The sequence below is a fragment of the Mytilus trossulus genome, chromosome 2, assembly GCF_036588685.1.
Source record: "Mytilus trossulus isolate FHL-02 chromosome 2, PNRI_Mtr1.1.1.hap1, whole genome shotgun sequence".
Lineage (NCBI taxonomy): Eukaryota > Metazoa > Mollusca > Bivalvia > Mytilida > Mytilidae > Mytilus > Mytilus trossulus.
Genome location: NC_086374.1, coordinates 1,355,074 through 1,374,889, shown reverse-complemented (window position 1 = coordinate 1,374,889; position 19,816 = coordinate 1,355,074). Strand labels below are relative to the sequence as shown.

At 37.2% G+C, this 19,816-nt stretch overlaps 1 protein-coding gene across 1 annotated transcript; it reads right to left on the bottom strand.

Moving 5' to 3' along the window:
* Positions 1-13,316: 13,316 nt before the first annotated feature.
* On the bottom strand, positions 13,317-18,648 carry LOC134706210 (lysosomal cholesterol signaling protein-like). Its single transcript, XM_063564945.1, has 4 exons — positions 18,542-18,648; positions 14,826-15,361; positions 14,182-14,508; positions 13,317-13,450 (listed from the first exon to the last, which is right to left on the bottom strand). Exons 2-4 carry the CDS (start codon positions 15,244-15,246, stop codon positions 13,332-13,334), a joined length of 867 nt encoding a protein of 288 aa, XP_063421015.1. The 5' UTR covers positions 15,247-15,361; positions 18,542-18,648; the 3' UTR covers positions 13,317-13,331.
* Between the last annotated feature and the right edge of the window lie 1,168 nt (positions 18,649-19,816).

Below are 19,816 nucleotides of genomic sequence, written 5' to 3'. Positions count from 1 at the left end.
AAGTTGTGGCCCCATCTGGCCTGATATTTTCCCTACTAAACTAAGACCAAGATAAAACAAAGCTGCCCCAGAGAAAGCAACATAGATACTTACGCTTTAGCTGCTATTAGAAGTACTGGTACTATAAGTTGTGGACCCATCTGGCCTGATATTTTCCCTACTAAACTAAGACCAAGATAAAATAAAGCTGCCCCAGAGAAAGCAACATAGATACTTACGCTTTAGCTGCTATTAGAAGTACTGGTACTATAAGTTGTGGACCCATCTGGCCTGATATTTTCCCTACTAAACTAAGACCAAGATAAAACAAAGCTGACCCAGAGAAAGCAACATAGATACTTACGCTTTAGATGCTATTAGATGTACTGGTACTATAAGTTGTGGACCCATCTGGCCTGATATTTTCCCTACTAAACTAAGACCAAGATAAAACAAAGCTGCCCCAGAGAAAGCAACATAGATACTTACGCTTTAGCTGCTATTAGAAGTACTGGTACTATAAGTTGTGGACCCATCTGGCCTGATATTTTCCCTACTAAACTAAGACCAAGATAAAATAAAGCTGACCCAGAGAAAGCAACATAGATACTTACGCTTTAGCTGCTATTAGAAGTATTGGTACTATAAGTTGTGGCCCAATCTGGCCTGATATTTTCCCTACTAAACTAAGACCAAGATAAAATAAAGCTGCCCCAGAGAAAGCAACATAGATATTACGCTTTAGCTGCTATTAGAAGTACTGGTACTATAAGTTGTGGACCCATCTGGCCTGATATTTTCCCTACTAAACTAAGACCAAGATAAAATAAAGCTGCCTCAGAGAAAGCAACATAGATACTTACGCTTTAGCTGCTATTAGATGTACTGGTACAATAAGTTGTGGACCCATCTGGCCTGATATTTTCACTTCTAAACTAAGACCAAGATAAAATAAAGCTGCCTCAGAGAAAGCAACATAGATATTACGCTTTAGCTGCTATTAGAAGTACTGGTACTATAAGTTGTGGACCCATCTGGCCTGATATTTTCCCTACTAAACTAAGACCAAGATAAAACAAAGCTGCCCCAGAGAAAGCAACATAGATAGTTACGCTTTAGCTGCTATTAGAAGTACTGGTACAATAAGTTGTGGACCCATCTGGCCTGATATTTTCACTTCTAAACTAAGACCAAGATAAAATAAAGCTGCCTCAGAGAAAGCAACATAGATACTTACGCTTTAGCTGCTATTAGATGTACTGGTACAATAAGTTGTGGACCCATCTGGCCTGATATTTTCACTTCTAAACTAAGACCAAGATAAAATAAAGCTGCCTCAGAGAAAGCAACATAGATATTACGCTTTAGCTGCTATTAGAAGTACTGGTACTATAAGTTGTGGACCCATCTGGCCTGATATTTTCCCTACTAAACTAAGACCAAGATAAAACAAAGCTGCCCCAGAGAAAGCAACATAGATACTTACGCTTTAGCTGCTATTAGAAGTACTGGTACAATAAGTTGTGGACCCATCTGGCCTGATATTTTCCCTACTAAACTAAGACCAAGATAAAACAAAGCTGCCCCAGAGAAAGCAACATAGATACTTACGCTTTAGCTGCTATTAGAAGTACTGGTACTATAAGTTGTGGACCCATCTGGCCTGATATTTTCCCTACTAAACTAAGACCAAGATAAAACAAAGCTGACCCAGAGAAAGCAACATAGATACTTACGCTTTAGCTGCTATTAGAAGTACTGGTACTATAAGTTGTGGACCCATCTGGCCTGATATTTTCCCTACTAAACTAAGACCAAGATAAAACAAAGCTGCCCCAGAGAAAGCATCATAGATACTTACGCTTTAGCTGCTATTAGATGTACTGGTACAATAAGTTGTGGACCCATCTGGCCTGATATTTTCCCTACTAAACTAGGACCAAGATAAAACAAAGCTGACCCAGAGAAAGCAACATAGATACTTACGCTTTAGCTGCTATTAGAAGTACTGGTACTATAAGTTGTGGACCCATCTGGCCTGATATTTTCCCTACTAAACTAAGACCAAGATAAAATAAAGCTGACCCAGAGAAAGCAACATAGATACTTACGCTTTAGCTGCTATTAGAAGTACTGGTACTATAAGTTGTGGACCCATCTGGCCTGATATTTTCCCTACTAAACTAAGACCAAGATAAAACAAAGCTGACCCAGAGAAAGCAACATAGATACTTACGCTTTAGCTGCTATTAGAAGTACTGGTACAATAAGTTGTGGACCCATCTGGCCTGATATTTTCCCCATTAAACTTAGACCAAGATAAAACAAAGCTGCCCCAGAGAAAGCAACATAGATACTTACGCTTTAGCTGCTATTAGAAGTACTGGTACTATAAGTTGTGGACCCATCTGGCCTGATATTTTCCCTACTAAACTAGGACCAAGATAAAATAAAGCTGCCCCAGAGAAAGCAACATAGATACTTACGCTTTAGCTGCTATTAGAAGTACTGGTTCTATAAGTTGTGGACCCATCTGGCCTGATATTTTCCCTACTAAACTAAGACCAAGATAAAACAAAGCTGCCCCAGAGAAAGCAACATAGATACTTACGCTTTAGCTGCTATTAGAAGTATTGGTACTATAAGTTGTGGACCCATCTGGCCTGATATTTTCCCTACTAAACTAAGACCAAGATAAAACAAAGCTGCCCCAGAGAAAGCAACATAGATACTTACGCTTTAGCTGCTATTAGAAGTACTGGTACTATAAGTTGTGGACCCATCTGGCCTGATATTTTCCCTACTAAACTAAGACCAAGATAAAACAAAGCTGCCCCAGAGAAAGCAACATAGATACTTACGCTTTAGCTGCTATTAGAAGTACTGGTACTATAAGTTGTGGACCCATCTGGCCTGATATTTTCCCTACTAAACTAAGACCAAGATAAAACAAAGCTGCCCCAGAGAAAGCAACATAGATACTTACGCTTTAGCTGCTATTAGAAGTACTGGTACTATAAGTTGTGGACCCATCTGGCCTGATATTTTCCCTACTAAACTAAGACCAAGATAAAATAAAGCTGTCCCAGAGAAAGCAACATAGATACTTACGCTTTAGCTGCTATTAGAAGTACTGGTACTATAAGTTGTGGACCCATCTGGCCTGATATTTTCCCTACTAAACTTAGACCAAGATAAAACAAAGCTGTCCCAGAGAAAGCAACATAGATACTTACGCTTTAGCTGCTATTAGATGTACTGGTACAATAAGTTGTGGACCCATCTGGCCTGATATTTTCCCTACTAAACTAAGACCAAGATAAAATAAAGCTGCCCCAGAGAAAGCAACATAGATACTTACGCTTTAGCTGCTATTAGAAGTACTGGTACTATAAGTTGTGGACCCATCTGGCCTGATATTTTCCCTACTAAACTAAGACCAAGATAAAATAAAGCTGCCTCAGAGAAAGCAACATAGATATTACGCTTTAGCTGCTATTAGAAGTACTGGTACAATAAGTTGTGGACCCATCTGGCCTGATATTTTCCCAACTAAACTAAGACCAAGATAAAATAAAGCTGCCCCAGAGAAAGCAACATAGATACTTACGCTTTAGCTGCTATTAGAAGTACTGGTACTATAAGTTGTGGACCCATCTGGCCTGATATTTTCCCTACTAAACTTAGACCAAGATAAAACAAAGCTGCCCCAGAGAAAGCAACATAGATACTTACGCTTTAGCTGCTATTAGATGTACTGGTACTATAAGTTGTGGACCCATCTGGCCTGATATTTTCCCTATTAAACTTAGACCAAGATAAAATAAAGCTGCCTCAGAGAAAGCAACATAGATACTTACGCTTTAGCTGCTATTAGATGTACTGGTACAATAAGTTGTGGACCCATCTGGCCTGATATTTTCCCTACTAAACTAAGACCAAGATAAAACAAAGCTGCCCCAGAGAAAGCAACATAGATACTTACGCTTTAGCTGCTATTAGAAGTACTGGTACTATAAGTTGTGGACCCATCTGGCCTGATATTTTCCCTACTAAACTAAGACCAAGATAAAACAAAGCTGCCCCAGAGAAAGCAACATAGATACTTACGCTTTAGCTGCTATTAGAAGTACTGGTACTATAAGTTGTGGACCCATCTGGCCTGATATTTTCCCTACTAAACTAAGACCAAGATAAAACAAAGCTGCCCCAGAGAAAGCAACATAGATACTTACGCTTTAGCTGCTATTAGATGTACTGGTACAATAAGTTGTGGACCCATCTGGCCTGATATTTTCCCTACTAAACTAGGACCAAGATAAAATAAAGCTGCCCCAGAGAAAGCAACATAGATACTTACGCTTTAGCTGCTATTAGAAGTACTGGTACCATAAGTTGTGGACCCATCTGGCCTGATATTTTCCCTACTAAACTAAGACCAAGATAAAATAAAGCTGCCCCAGAGAAAGCAACATAGATACTTACGCTTTAGCTGCTATTAGAAGTACTGGTACTATAAGTTGTGGACCCATCTGGCCTGATATTTTCACTTCTAAACTAAGACCAAGATAAAATAAAGCTGCCTCAGAGAAAGCAACATAGATATTACGCTTTAGCTGCTATTAGAAGTACTGGTACTATAAGTTGTGGACCCATCTGGCCTGATATTTTCCCTACTAAACTAAGACCAAGATAAAACAAAGCTGCCCCAGAGAAAGCAACATAGATACTTACGCTTTAGCTGCTATTAGAAGTACTGGTACAATAAGTTGTGGACCCATCTGGCCTGATATTTTCCCTACTAAACTAAGACCAAGATAAAACAAAGCTGCCCCAGAGAAAGCAACATAGATACTTACGCTTTAGCTGCTATTAGAAGTACTGGTACTATAAGTTGTGGACCCATCTGGCCTGATATTTTCCCTACTAAACTAAGACCAAGATAAAACAAAGCTGACCCAGAGAAAGCAACATAGATACTTACGCTTTAGCTGCTATTAGAAGTACTGGTACTATAAGTTGTGGACCCATCTGGCCTGATATTTTCCCTACTAAACTAAGACCAAGATAAAACAAAGCTGACCCAGAGAAAGCAACATAGATACTTACGCTTTAGCTGCTATTAGAAGTACTGGTACTATAAGTTGTGGACCCATCTGGCCTGATATTTTCCCTACTAAACTAAGACCAAGATAAAATAAAGCTGACCCAGAGAAAGCAACATAGATACTTACGCTTTAGCTGCTATTAGAAGTACTGGTACTATAAGTTGTGGACCCATCTGGCCTGATATTTTCCCTACTAAACTAAGACCAAGATAAAACAAAGCTGCCCCAGAGAAAGCAACATAGATACTTACGCTTTAGCTGCTATTAGAAGTACTGGTACTATAAGTTGTGGACCCATCTGGCCTGATATTTTCCCTACTAAACTAAGACCAAGATAAAACAAAGCTGACCCAGAGAAAGCAACATAGATACTTACGCTTTAGCTGCTATTAGAAGTACTGGTACAATAAGTTGTGGACCCATCTGGCCTGATATTTTCCCCATTAAACTTAGACCAAGATAAAACAAAGCTGCCCCAGAGAAAGCAACATAGATACTTACGCTTTAGCTGCTATTAGAAGTACTGGTACTATAAGTTGTGGACCCATCTGGCCTGATATTTTCCCTACTAAACTAGGACCAAGATAAAATAAAGCTGCCCCAGAGAAAGCAACATAGATACTTACGCTTTAGCTGCTATTAGAAGTACTGGTTCTATAAGTTGTGGACCCATCTGGCCTGATATTTTCCCTACTAAACTAAGACCAAGATAAAACAAAGCTGCCCCAGAGAAAGCAACATAGATACTTACGCTTTAGCTGCTATTAGAAGTATTGGTACTATAAGTTGTGGACCCATCTGGCCTGATATTTTCCCTACTAAACTAAGACCAAGATAAAACAAAGCTGCCCCAGAGAAAGCAACATAGATACTTACGCTTTAGCTGCTATTAGAAGTACTGGTACTATAAGTTGTGGACCCATCTGGCCTGATATTTTCCCTACTAAACTAAGACCAAGATAAAACAAAGCTGCCCCAGAGAAAGCAACATAGATACTTACGCTTTAGCTGCTATTAGAAGTACTGGTACTATAAGTTGTGGACCCATCTGGCCTGATATTTTCCCTACTAAACTAAGACCAAGATAAAATAAAGCTGTCCCAGAGAAAGCAACATAGATACTTACGCTTTAGCTGCTATTAGAAGTACTGGTACTATAAGTTGTGGACCCATCTGGCCTGATATTTTCCCTACTAAACTTAGACCAAGATAAAACAAAGCTGTCCCAGAGAAAGCAACATAGATACTTACGCTTTAGCTGCTATTAGATGTACTGGTACAATAAGTTGTGGACCCATCTGGCCTGATATTTTCCCTACTAAACTAAGACCAAGATAAAATAAAGCTGCCCCAGAGAAAGCAACATAGATACTTACGCTTTAGCTGCTATTAGAAGTACTGGTACTATAAGTTGTGGACCCATCTGGCCTGATATTTTCCCTACTAAACTAAGACCAAGATAAAATAAAGCTGCCTCAGAGAAAGCAACATAGATATTACGCTTTAGCTGCTATTAGAAGTACTGGTACAATAAGTTGTGGACCCATCTGGCCTGATATTTTCCCAACTAAACTAAGACCAAGATAAAATAAAGCTGCCCCAGAGAAAGCAACATAGATACTTACGCTTTAGCTGCTATTAGAAGTACTGGTACTATAAGTTGTGGACCCATCTGGCCTGATATTTTCCCTACTAAACTTAGACCAAGATAAAACAAAGCTGCCCCAGAGAAAGCAACATAGATACTTACGCTTTAGCTGCTATTAGATGTACTGGTACAATAAGTTGTGGACCCATCTGGCCTGATATTTTCCCTATTAAACTTAGACCAAGATAAAATAAAGCTGCCTCAGAGAAAGCAACATAGATACTTACGCTTTAGCTGCTATTAGATGTACTGGTACAATAAGTTGTGGACCCATCTGGCCTGATATTTTCCCTACTAAACTAAGACCAAGATAAAACAAAGCTGCCCCAGAGAAAGCAACATAGATACTTACGCTTTAGCTGCTATTAGAAGTACTGGTACTATAAGTTGTGGACCCATCTGGCCTGATATTTTCCCTACTAAACTAAGACCAAGATAAAACAAAGCTGCCCCAGAGAAAGCAACATAGATACTTACGCTTTAGCTGCTATTAGAAGTACTGGTACTATAAGTTGTGGACCCATCTGGCCTGATATTTTCCCTACTAAACTAAGACCAAGATAAAACAAAGCTGCCCCAGAGAAAGCAACATAGATACTTACGCTTTAGCTGCTATTAGATGTACTGGTACAATAAGTTGTGGACCCATCTGGCCTGATATTTTCCCTACTAAACTAGGACCAAGATAAAATAAAGCTGCCCCAGAGAAAGCAACATAGATACTTACGCTTTAGCTGCTATTAGAAGTACTGGTACCATAAGTTGTGGACCCATCTGGCCTGATATTTTCCCTACTAAACTAAGACCAAGATAAAATAAAGCTGCCCCAGAGAAAGCAACATAGATACTTACGCTTTAGCTGCTATTAGAAGTACTGGTACTATAAGTTGTGGACCCATCTGGCCTGATATTTTCCCTACTAAACTAAGACCAAGATAAAATAAAGCTGCCTCAGAGAAAGCAACATAGATACTTACGCTTTAGCTGCTATTAGAAGTACTGGTACTATAAGTTGTGGACCCATCTGGCCTGATATTTTCCCTACTAAACTAAGACCAAGATAAAACAAAGCTGTCCCAGAGAAAGCAACATAGATACTTACGCTTTAGCTGCTATTAGAAGTACTGGTACTATAAGTTGTGGACCCATCTGGCCTGATATTTTCCCTACTAAACTAGGACCAAGATAAAACAAAGCTGCCCCAGAGAAAGCATCATAGATACTTACGCTTTAGCTGCTATTAGAAGTACTGGTACTATAAGTTGTGGACCCATCTGGCCTGATATTTTCCCTACTAAACTAAGACCAAGATAAAACAAAGCTGCCCCAGAGAAAGCAACATAGATACTTACGCTTTAGCTGCTATTAGAAGTACTGGTACTATAAGTTGTGGACCCATCTGGCCTGATATTTTCCCTACTAAACTAAGACCAAGATAAAATAAAGCTGCCCCAGAGAAAGCAACATAGATACTTACGCTTTAGCTGCTATTAGAAGTACTGGTACTATAAGTTGTGGACCCATCTGGCCTGATATTTTCCCTACTAAACTAAGACCAAGATAAAACAAAGCTGCCCCAGAGAAAGCAACATAGATACTTACGCTTTAGCTGCTATTAGAAGTACTGGTACTATAAGTTGTGGACCCATCTGGCCTGATATTTTCCCTACTAAACTAAGACCAAGATAAAACAAAGCTGCCACAGAGAAAGCAACATAGATACTTACGCTTTAGCTGCTATTAGAAGTACTGGTACTATAAGTTGTGGACCCATCTGGCCTGATATTTTCCCTACTAAACTAAGACCAAGATAAAATAAAGCTGCCCCAGAGAAAGCAACATAGATACTTACGCTTTAGCTGCTATTAGAAGTACTGGTACTATAAGTTGTGGACCCATCTGGCCTGATATTTTCCCTACTAAACTAAGACCAAGATAAAACAAAGCTGCCTCAGAGAAAGCAACATAGATACTTACGCTTTAGCTGCTATTAGAAGTACTGGTACTATAAGTTGTGGACCCATCTGGCCTGATATTTTCCCTACTAAACTAAGACCAAGATAAAACAAAGCTTCCCCAGAGAAAGCAACATAGATACTTACGCTTTAGCTGCTATTAGATGTACTGGTACAATAAGTTGTGGACCCATCTGGCCTGATATTTTCCCTATTAAACTTAGACCAAGATAAAACAAAGCTGCCCCAGAGAAAGCAACATAAATACTTACACTTTAGCTTCTATTAGAAGTATTGGTACTATAAGTTGTGGATCCATCTGGCCTGATATTTTCCCTACTAAACTTAGACCAAGATAAAACAAAGCTGCCCCAGAGAAAGCAACATAGATACTTACGCTTTAGCTGCTATTAGAAGTACTGGTACTATAAGTTGTGGACCCATCTGGCCTGATATTTTCCCTACTAAACTAAGACCAAGATAAAACAAAGCTGCCCCAGTGAAAGCATCATAGATACTTACGCTTTAGCTGCTATTAGAAGTACTGGTACTATAAGTTGTGGACCCATCTGGCCTGATATTTTCCCAACTAAACTAAGACCAAGATAAAATAAAGCTGCCCCAGAATAAGCAACATAGATACTTACGCTTTAGCTGCTATTAGAAGTACTGGTACTATAAGTTGTGGACCCATCTGGCCTGATATTTTCCCTACTAAACTAAGACCAAGATAAAACAAAGCTGTCCCAGAGAAAGCAACATAGATACTTACGCTTTAGCTGCTATTAGAAGTACTGGTACTATAAGTTGTGGACCCATCTGGCCTGATATTTTCCCTACTAAACTAGGACCAAGATAAAACAAAGCTGCCCCAGAGAAAGCATCATAGATACTTACGCTTTAGCTGCTATTAGAAGTACTGGTACTATAAGTTGTGGACCCATCTGGCCTGATATTTTCCCTACTAAACTAAGACCAAGATAAAACAAAGCTGCCCCAGAGAAAGCAACATAGATACTTACGTTTTAGCTGCTATTAGAAGTACTGGTACCATAAGTTGTGGACCCATCTGGCCTGATATTTTCCCTACTAAACTAAGACCAAGATAAAAAAAAGCTGCCCCAGAGAAAGCAACATAGATACTTACGCTTTAGCTGCTATTAGATGTACTGGTACAATAAGTTGTGGACCCATCTGGCCTGATATTTTCCCTACTAAACTAGGACCAAGATAAAATAAAGCTGCCCCAGAGAAAGCAACATAGATACTTACGCTTTAGCTGCTATTAGAAGTACTGGTACTATAAGTTGTGGACCCATCTGGCCTGATATTTTCCCTACTAAACTAGGACCAAGATAAAATAAAGCTGCCCCAGAGAAAGCAACATAGATACTTACGCTTTAGCTGCTATTAGAAGTACTGGTACTATAAGTTGTGGACCCATCTGGCCTGATATTTCCCCTACTAAACTAAGACCAAGATAAAACAAAGCTGCCCCAGAGAAAGCAACATAGATACTTACACTTTAGCCGCTATTAGAAGTACTGGTACTATAAGTTGTGGACCCATCTGGCCTGATGTTTTCCCTACTAAACTAAGACGAAGATAAAACAAAGCTGCCCCAGAGAAAGCAACATAGATATTATGCTTTAGCTGCTATTAGAAGTACTGGTACTATAAGTTGTGGACCCATCTGGCCTGATATTTTCCCTACTAAACTAGGACCAAGATAAAATAAAGCTGCCCCAGAGAAAGCAACATAGATACTTACGCTTTAGCTGCTATTAGAAGTACTGGTACTATAAGTTGTGGACCCATCTGGCCTGATATTTTCCCTACTAAACTAGGACCAAGATAAAATAAAGCTGCCCCAGAGAAAGCAACATAGATACTTACGCTTTAGCTGCTATTAGAAGTACTGGTACTATAAGTTGTGGACCCATCTGGCCTGATATTTTCCCTACTAAACTAGGACAAAGATAAAACAAAGCTGCCCCAGAGAAAGCATCATAGATACTTACGCTTTAGCTGCTATTAGAAGTACTGGTACTATAAGTTGTGGACCCATCTGGCCTGATATTTTCCCTACTAAACTAAGACCAAGATAAAACAAAGCTGTCCCAGAGAAAGCAACATAGATACTTACGCTTTAGCTGCTATTAGAAGTACTGGTACTATAAGTTGTGGACCCATCTGGCCTGATATTTTCCCTACTAAACTAGGACCAAGATAAAACAAAGCTGCCCCAGAGAAAGCATCATAGATACTTACGCTTTAGCTGCTATTAGAAGTACTGGTACTATAAGTTGTGGACCCATCTGGCCTGATATTTTCCCTACTAAACTAAGACCAAGATAAAACAAAGCTGCCCCAGAGAAAGCAACATAGATACTTACGCTTTAGCTGCTATTAGAAGTACTGGTACTATAAGTTGTGGACCCATCTGGCCTGATATTTTCCCTACTAAACTAAGACCAAGATAAAATAAAGCTGCCTCAGAGAAAGCAACATAGATACTTACGCTTTAGCTGCTATTAGAAGTACTGGTACTATAAGTTGTGGACCCATCTGGCCTGATATTTTCCCTACTAAACTAGGACCAAGATAAAATAAAGCTGCCCCAGAGAAAGCAACATAGATACTTACGCTTTAGCTGCTATTAGAAGTACTGGTACTATAAGTTGTGGACCCATCTGGCCTGATATTTTCCCTACTAAACTAAGACCAAGATAAAACAAAGCTGTCCCAGAGAAAGCAACATAGATACTTACGCTTTAGCTGCTATTAGAAGTACTGGTACTATAAGTTGTGGACCCATCTGGCCTGATATTTTCCCTACTAAACTAGGACAAAGATAAAACAAAGCTGCCCCAGAGAAAGCATCATAGATACTTACGCTTTAGCTGCTATTAGAAGTACTGGTACTATAAGTTGTGGACCCATCTGGCCTGATATTTTCCCTACTAAACTAAGACCAAGATAAAACAAAGCTGCCCCAGAGAAAGCAACATAGATACTTACGCTTTAGCTGCTATTAGAAATACTGGTACTATAAGTTGTGGACCCATCTGGCCTGATATTTTCCCTACTAAACTAAGACCAAGATAAAACAAAGCTGTCCCAGAGAAAGCAACATAGATACTTACGCTTTAGCTGCTATTAGAAGTACTGGTACTATAAGTTGTGGACCCATCTGGCCTGATATTTTCCCTACTAAACTAGGACCAAGATAAAACAAAGCTGCCCCAGAGAAAGCATCATAGATACTTACGCTTTAGCTGCTATTAGAAGTACTGGTACTATAAGTTGTGGACCCATCTGGCCTGATATTTTCCCTACTAAACTAAGACCAAGATAAAACAAAGCTGCCCCAGAGAAAGCAACATAGATACTTACGCTTTAGCTGCTATTAGAAGTACTGGTACTATAAGTTGTGGACCCATCTGGCCTGATATTTTCCCTACTAAACTAAGACCAAGATAAAATAAAGCTGCCTCAGAGAAAGCAACATAGATATTACGCTTTAGCTGCTATTAGAAGTACTGGTACTATAAGTTGTGGACCCATCTGGCCTGATATTTTCCCTACTAAACTAAGACCAAGATAAAACAAAGCTGCCCCAGAGAAAGCATCATAGATACTTACGCTTTAGCTGCTATTAGAAGTACTGGTACTATAAGTTGTGGACCCATCTGGCCTGATATTTTCCCTACTAAACTAAGACCAAGATAAAACAAAGCTGCCCCAGAGAAAGCAACATAGATACTTACGCTTTAGCTGCTATTAGAAGTACTGGTACTATAAGTTGTGGACCCATCTGGCCTGATATTTTCCCTACTAAACTAAGACCAAGATAAAACAAAGCTGCCTCAGAGAAAGCAACATAGATACTTACGCTTTAGCTGCTATTAGAAGTACTGGTACAATAAGTTGTGGACCCATCTGGCCTGATATTTTCCCCATTAAACTTAGACCAAGATAAAACAAAGCTGCCCCAGAGAAAGCAACATAGATACTTACGCTTTAGCTGCTATTAGAAGTATTGGTACTATAAGTTGTGGACCCATCTGGCCTGATATTTTCCCTACTAAACTTAGACCAAGATAAAACAAAGCTGCCCCAGAGAAAGCAACATAGATACTTACGCTTTAGCTGCTATTAGAAGTACTGGTACTATAAGTTGTGGACCCATCTGGCCTGATATTTTCCCAACTAAACTAAGACCAAGATAAAATAAAGCTGCCCCAGAATAAGCAACATAGATAGTTACGCTTTAGCTGCTATTAGAAGTACTGGTACTATAAGTTGTGGACCCATCTGGCCTGATATTTTCCCTACTAAACTAAGACCAAGATAAAATAAAGCTGCCCCAGAGAAAGCATCATAGATACTTACGCTTTAGCTGCTATTAGAAGTACTGGTACTATAAGTTGTGGACCCATCTGGCCTGATATTTTCCCAACTAAACTAAGACCAAGATAAAATAAAGCTGCCCCAGAATAAGCAACATAGATAGTTACGCTTTAGCTGCTATTAGAAGTACTGGTACTATAAGTTGTGGACCCATCTGGCCTGATATTTTCCCTACTAAACTAAGACCAAGATAAAACAAAGCTGCCCCAGAGAAAGCATCATAGATACTTACGCTTTAGCTGCTATTAGAAGTACTGGTACTATAAGTTGTGGACCCATCTGGCCTGATATTTTCCCTACTAAACTAAGACCAAGATAAAACAAAGCTGCCCCAGAGAATGCATCACCTGTAAAGATAAAGATATTATTCAACTATAAATAGAAAAACATGTGTACAGCATGTTTTTCAACATTGTTTTAACATCATATAAATTTATATGAAATATTTTATCATATTTCATTGAAATGTAAAATCTTTTCATAAATAATACATGCACATCAAATACATATGTATCTGTACAGCAGACATGCAAAAATATAAATTAATTGTCAGTTAAAACTGCATATAGTTTTTTGTTTATTGTGTTTTATTGTTGGTACTTCTGTTGGGCTATTGCACCACTGTTTAGGAGGGTGGTTGGTGCCATCAAACATGTTTAACCCTGCCACATACTGTATGTTGATGTCTTAAGTCAGGAACCTGCAATTCAGTGGTTGTTTTTTTGTTGTTGAGTTACATATATTTGTTTTTCATTCACTATTTTGTACATAAACTAGGTCATTTAGTTTTTTCTTATGAATTGTTTTACATTTGTCATTTTAGCCTCTTTTATTGCTGGCTATGTGTTATAGCCTGTATGGTGACCTATAGCATGTATAGGTGTAAGTTTCTGTGTAATTTGGTCTCTGATGGAGAGTTGTAGAATTTGCAATCAAACATGAACTACATCTTCTTTATATACATGATATATGTATAGATATATATCTAAAATAATAATTCTACATTTGCTTATCTTTAAGAATACATTTTTTTTGTTATATATTAGTCACATTTTTATAACAAATATAATAATAATACCTAAAACATCAAGAATTTCTGAGATAACCAATGGTAAATTTCTCCGTAGTATGAAGTTTCCAACGATACCAATGATGGTCATGAATACAATGGGATTTGTGATTACACCTTTAATCACATGCAGTATCAAGGCACATGTCCCAGATTTTGAACCCGAGTCATTTATACTCTTCATACTCTTAGACACGTCTACTTTATCTCCGTCCTTCTTTTTTTGAATTTCCAACAATAAAAATCCAATAGGATTGAGAATAACCACAGACACAGGAGCAATCAGGTAGATGTAGTTCAGGTACTGGGGATGGCTTTCTTGGTACAAGGCTTGTACTGAAAAAAAGAAAAAGAAAAAGTTTTGTCATGTTTATAGTAATGACAATTCAACATGCATGGTAAATTACATTAATTACAATTCTTATACTGAGAAAACGTTTTTTTTTAAATACAGAAAATATTGTTAGGGGGTTTTGTTCAGGTAGTCTTCATTTTAGTAAACATTTTAATTTAGTGTTAATTTCCCACTGAGGGGTATGATTTTGTGTAAATTGTGTTGTTTAATCTCAAAATATTTTCCTTTGATTTTCTATTCTTCATAAAAAACAACTCAACATAACTTTATGTAGGAGCCAAAATATACATGTACTCACAAATAGGATATCCTAAAGCAAAGTCATTGCTTTGTGTACAAAAAATAGCAAACAATCCAGCATATCCATAATTTACTGGTCGCTTGGCAACTAATGTTACAATTGTAACAATTATAAATACAACAGATTTTGAGATTAACACACTTATCAAAAACATCCAGTTAACAATGGAAAAATCCAAAATGCACATATTTTTGAAAAGCAGAGCAGGAAGACAAAATTTTGAGACAAAAGTCCCAATTCCTTTTCCTTGTGAGGTAGAGATGATATTTGCTCGTCCAGCAATGTAACCGAAGAGAATGACGGCAAAACATTGGACAATGGCAGGATACAAGTTGTCAAAGTTAACAGTTGTGCCTGCATCTGTATGAGTGTCATTATGTTCACTGTGTGGAGATGATATAGAATGATTGGTATCCATTCTTCACTAATATCAATGTAAAGCTTATGATTCTAGAGGAAATAAGTTTCCGATTACTCTGTTCCGATGATGCCTTTAGTTACCATAGCTGCTGTAAACGTGTGGACTTTTATCACTAAAATAAAGAAAATACATGTCTCTGTTACTTCAGTTGTCAACAAAGTTGAACAAACCACATCATGGATTTTACTATCAATATAACAAAACTCTGGCTTTACACATGTATAAAAATACATGTATGCAATATAATGTGTCTGCTGCAAGTTGTACCTTTTGGACAAAGAAAGTATGCATTTGTTATTTTTTTTAATATTATACATGTATAATAAAAAAGTAAAGAATTGACCTTGTAGCAACAAATGTAGCTCGTTAAAACAAATGTACACATAATGCAACAGCATATAAATACATCATTTTAATAGAGGTGTATTGTTACGTTTAGTTTAAATGCAAATCATGCAAATTTTGATGTACATGTATTGTTGCTAGAAAACAATTGTTTGTTTGTCATACATCACATGTACATGTATCTTATTTTAACATGTTAAAGTCATCAAACGCAATATTCTATTATGTGAATTTATGTCATGTCTTATGGTGCCTTGTTATAAGATTATTATGTATCATACATCATAGATTGATTGATTCATTTAATTAAGGAACATAACCAATCTCTAAGAGGTTTTTCTATGAATGAATTACAATAGTCAATGCTAGTAGACCAAACGTCAATAGGTTATATGGATTTCATGGAACAATCATTGCTAACAGTGACGTTATCAACATAAGCATTGTGACCAAGGAAATATTGTGTGGAGGTCATACATTTTAAATTTGAAACTTTTTTCTATTAAGGCCACACCAATTAAATTTCTTGTTCTACGGATTTTTGGACTCCAAAAATTGGGGCGAGCGAGCGATTTGAAAATTTTAATAAAAAAATATTTAATTTGCAAATTTTTGAGGCGAAGCTTAAAAAGTAAAGGCGAGCGATTATAATTTTTTTTTGTAAACATAAAATAGTAGGTTTTGACTACATCAAAACTTGATTTATCACTTGTACCTTAACATTTCTTTAATTTAAGAAGAATTTTTTCCCTGTTCAACAAGAAATAATTGAATAATTAAATCTGGTCTATGTACGTGTGACTGACAATGAGACAATTCTCCATCCAAGTCATAATCAGGTTCAGAACAACCCCTTAATGTTATGAATATCCCTTTTATGAGGGGTCAAAATATTAAAGTTATAATATATTTTTTTTGTAAAAACACTTTAAGTACAAAAGGCTTATATTTTCCCAAAGAACTATAATATTTGGTATTAAATGGTCAAAACATGTCCAAGAATTTTGTAATATTCCTGGACTTTAACACATTTACTTTAACAGTTTAATATTATTCAAAATAAGTGGACCCATCCCTCTTTTAGAAAAGTTGTTTAAAATATAATGTATTTCTCCTCTTTTTGAGTAAAAATTTCTAAGTTGTCAAAGATTTTGTATACATGTAGTAGCACTGTACAAAACCTTAGCATTTCTATTTTCTTTTCTACAGCAGATCTAGAATGAACAGTAAACATGGTAAAATGAACCCTTCAAAGCCCTTGTCTGAGGGAGGGTTGGTCCCAACCTGATAATAACAAACATAGGTCAAAGTACGGCCTTTTACACAGTGCTTTGATCAAGACCAACCAGCAAGCTATAAGGGACCACAACTTAGTATTGTACACAATTCGAACAGGAAAACCAACGATATTTCCAAACGGGAAACTACCAATGAACCACATCAACAAACAATAACTGCTGAACGACAGGTCTCTGAATCAACCAAGACAGGTGCACAAACCTGCAGCGGGTATGACCGTCACCATTCATTATAATTGCAGTTGAAGGCAAATCCTTCAGAAGTTCTTTGTACTTTATTTAAACAACGTACATTTTTTTTTATAGGGAATGTAAGTTAGGGGGAAAGAAACCAACGTTTTGTTCTGTACTGGTATTTCTATTTATATCGGAGCACTCCCGCTTGGGATAAATTGTTTTCATGCTGAAACAAATATTCTCGCAGATATTAACAGTGTTGTGGGGTGCTGATAGGTTTAAAATCGTTATCTAAAGGCTAGACTGTGATTTTAAAAAACAAATGTTGAGATATTTATATAATATTAACAAAAAAAAACAGTGCGGGAAATGGACATGATTTCATTTCCGGATGTGGGAAGCGGGAATATAATAAAAATAAAAACAATCTGTTTTGAAAAAAATAGGTGCGGGCGGGTCTGTCGAACAAGGAATCAAATTGGTGTGGCCTAATCATGTTAATTATTTGATGTTAAATATGTTAAATACCACTTTCAGCACTAATTGGCTATTTCATTGGTGGTTGAGATTTTTTGGTAGAGTGCCTGGAGTACTAGTGAACCAATGACCTTCACCAGGAAAAACTTTCACTTTCAAATGGACGTCAAGTTACGAGAGAGTTCGTGGCCTCAAGGCTCAAATATGCAAATATTTATATTTGTTTATCTCCTTTATAGGAGATCGATGTTTAACATTTAGAAACAACCACGTGTTTTTACTTCCTTTACAGGAGATCGGTAATTAGCATTTAGTTCCGACCATGATAACAATCGGAAGCTCTCGGACATTTAGGTAACTTGCATCGTAAATGAACGAGGTGTTACATTATGGTCGTTTGCACTGTTTTCTCTTGGTCACGTGATAATCTTTGAAAATGAAAGGCAAGATGAAGAAATCGTAGGTCACTGTGAAAACTGTCTAATTATCAGAAAATAAAGGGTTGGCAGGTAGGTGAAACTTACATAAATGGAAAGATAAATGAAAAATGAAGAGATTGAAGCCCGATTTATATAATTCCAAGGCCTATAGTCGGCTCCAGAATCGAGGAGGCAGCGCATCTATTTTGGGTGGGCAAATATCCACTTTTTAATATGGGACAAGCTCTGACATCCCACGGCCCAGCTTGTCTGGCAAATCAGCCGTCGGACGTCAGAGTAATCTCGGACTAATAGTAAAGTAGGGAGTATCGTGTCATACTTTGGTAACATTAAAGCTCAACATTTTGCTTAAAATTCAAATATTTTTTTTTCATTCATATGTAGTCTTTTAGTTTTAAATAATGAGATATTGATTATTAATATGATTGACACCTGCTGGCAGCTATTTGTTTTACGTTTTAATATCGGTGACATTTAGTACATCATTTCGGATTCAATAGACAATACCGACACATCGGATCCTTCTTTTTACAATAACAGAATTAACATGTTTACCCATAGAAATAGTTGTAATATCAAGGACATCATATATTGTTTTACATAACCGTATGTTCATGTTGTTTTTTTTCTTGAGGAAGTACTTGTAAGGGAGATAATTCTTCTTCTTTTCTCTGCATTTACCTCCAGTAGATTGGAGCACTTCCCTTTAATCTCTGAACAATCCACAAACATAATGTAAATGTAAATGTAAATGTAAATAAAGCTTTGTCTCTTCCAGCTGTGGACAATGCAGCATGTGGTAATGAACCACTCATAGGTCCCCAGTTCCCACTGTGTTTGGTATGTAAAAAACAATGTGATGAAAATCCCACATCTGTAGCCTGTGACATTTGTTATCAGTGGATACACTTCAAATGTGAGGGTTTAACACCAGAAAATGTATTAGAGATAGAGCTTAAAGACGATTTATATATATGTAGGATGTGTACCAGTCAGCGGGGTACTGTAAACTCAGACATGGACATTGCTGTTAATTCTTGTGTTCGCCAGGCAAATCTTAATAGCAACACAGAAAGTGTAGGTCAAACACCCTCGACTAGAACTTTTGAATTAAAAGAGAACTGTCAGCCAACTGCTATGACTGAAAGTTTGCTAGATCAAGTAAATACCTTACCATCTGGTCCGAATATGGCTAATTCACCTGATAACACTGAATTACATAAAGCAGAGATTGCTCATCTCCAAACTCAAATTGAAAAAAGAGATAAATTATTGAAAGTTAAAGACAGTAAAATTCTGAAATATGAGTCTGAAATTGATCAACTTAAAAAGCAGTTAGCTACCAATCGTGCATATTCTATAACTTTGGAAGATAAGAATAAAGACCTTCAACATTCTTTACTAATTATTAACCAGAGAGTTGAACAGTTAGAAAATTATCCAACACAAGGTTCTACTAATTCACATTCTTGTACACAAAATGTACAGAGTACACCACAGTCTGAAATAGGAGAAATGAAAATTTGGTTTTTAGAGCAAAAGGTTAGGCAATTAGAACTTGATGTGCATAAAAATAACACTGAATTATCTTTCATAAGAAACTCGCATGTGCCTCATGTAAAAACTTCTCGTGGAAAGAAACGTCGAAAGCCATATATGCAAAATGATAATAATAAAACGCATGCTCAATCAGCAAGTTTACATAACATATGTCACCAAATGGATGACTTTCTTTTGAACACAAGAAGTGATGAAACAATTTCTATGAAGTCCTATGATGAGAATTCTGATTTTTTAGGTGCTCACTCTCCGACGAAAGTAAGACTGAAA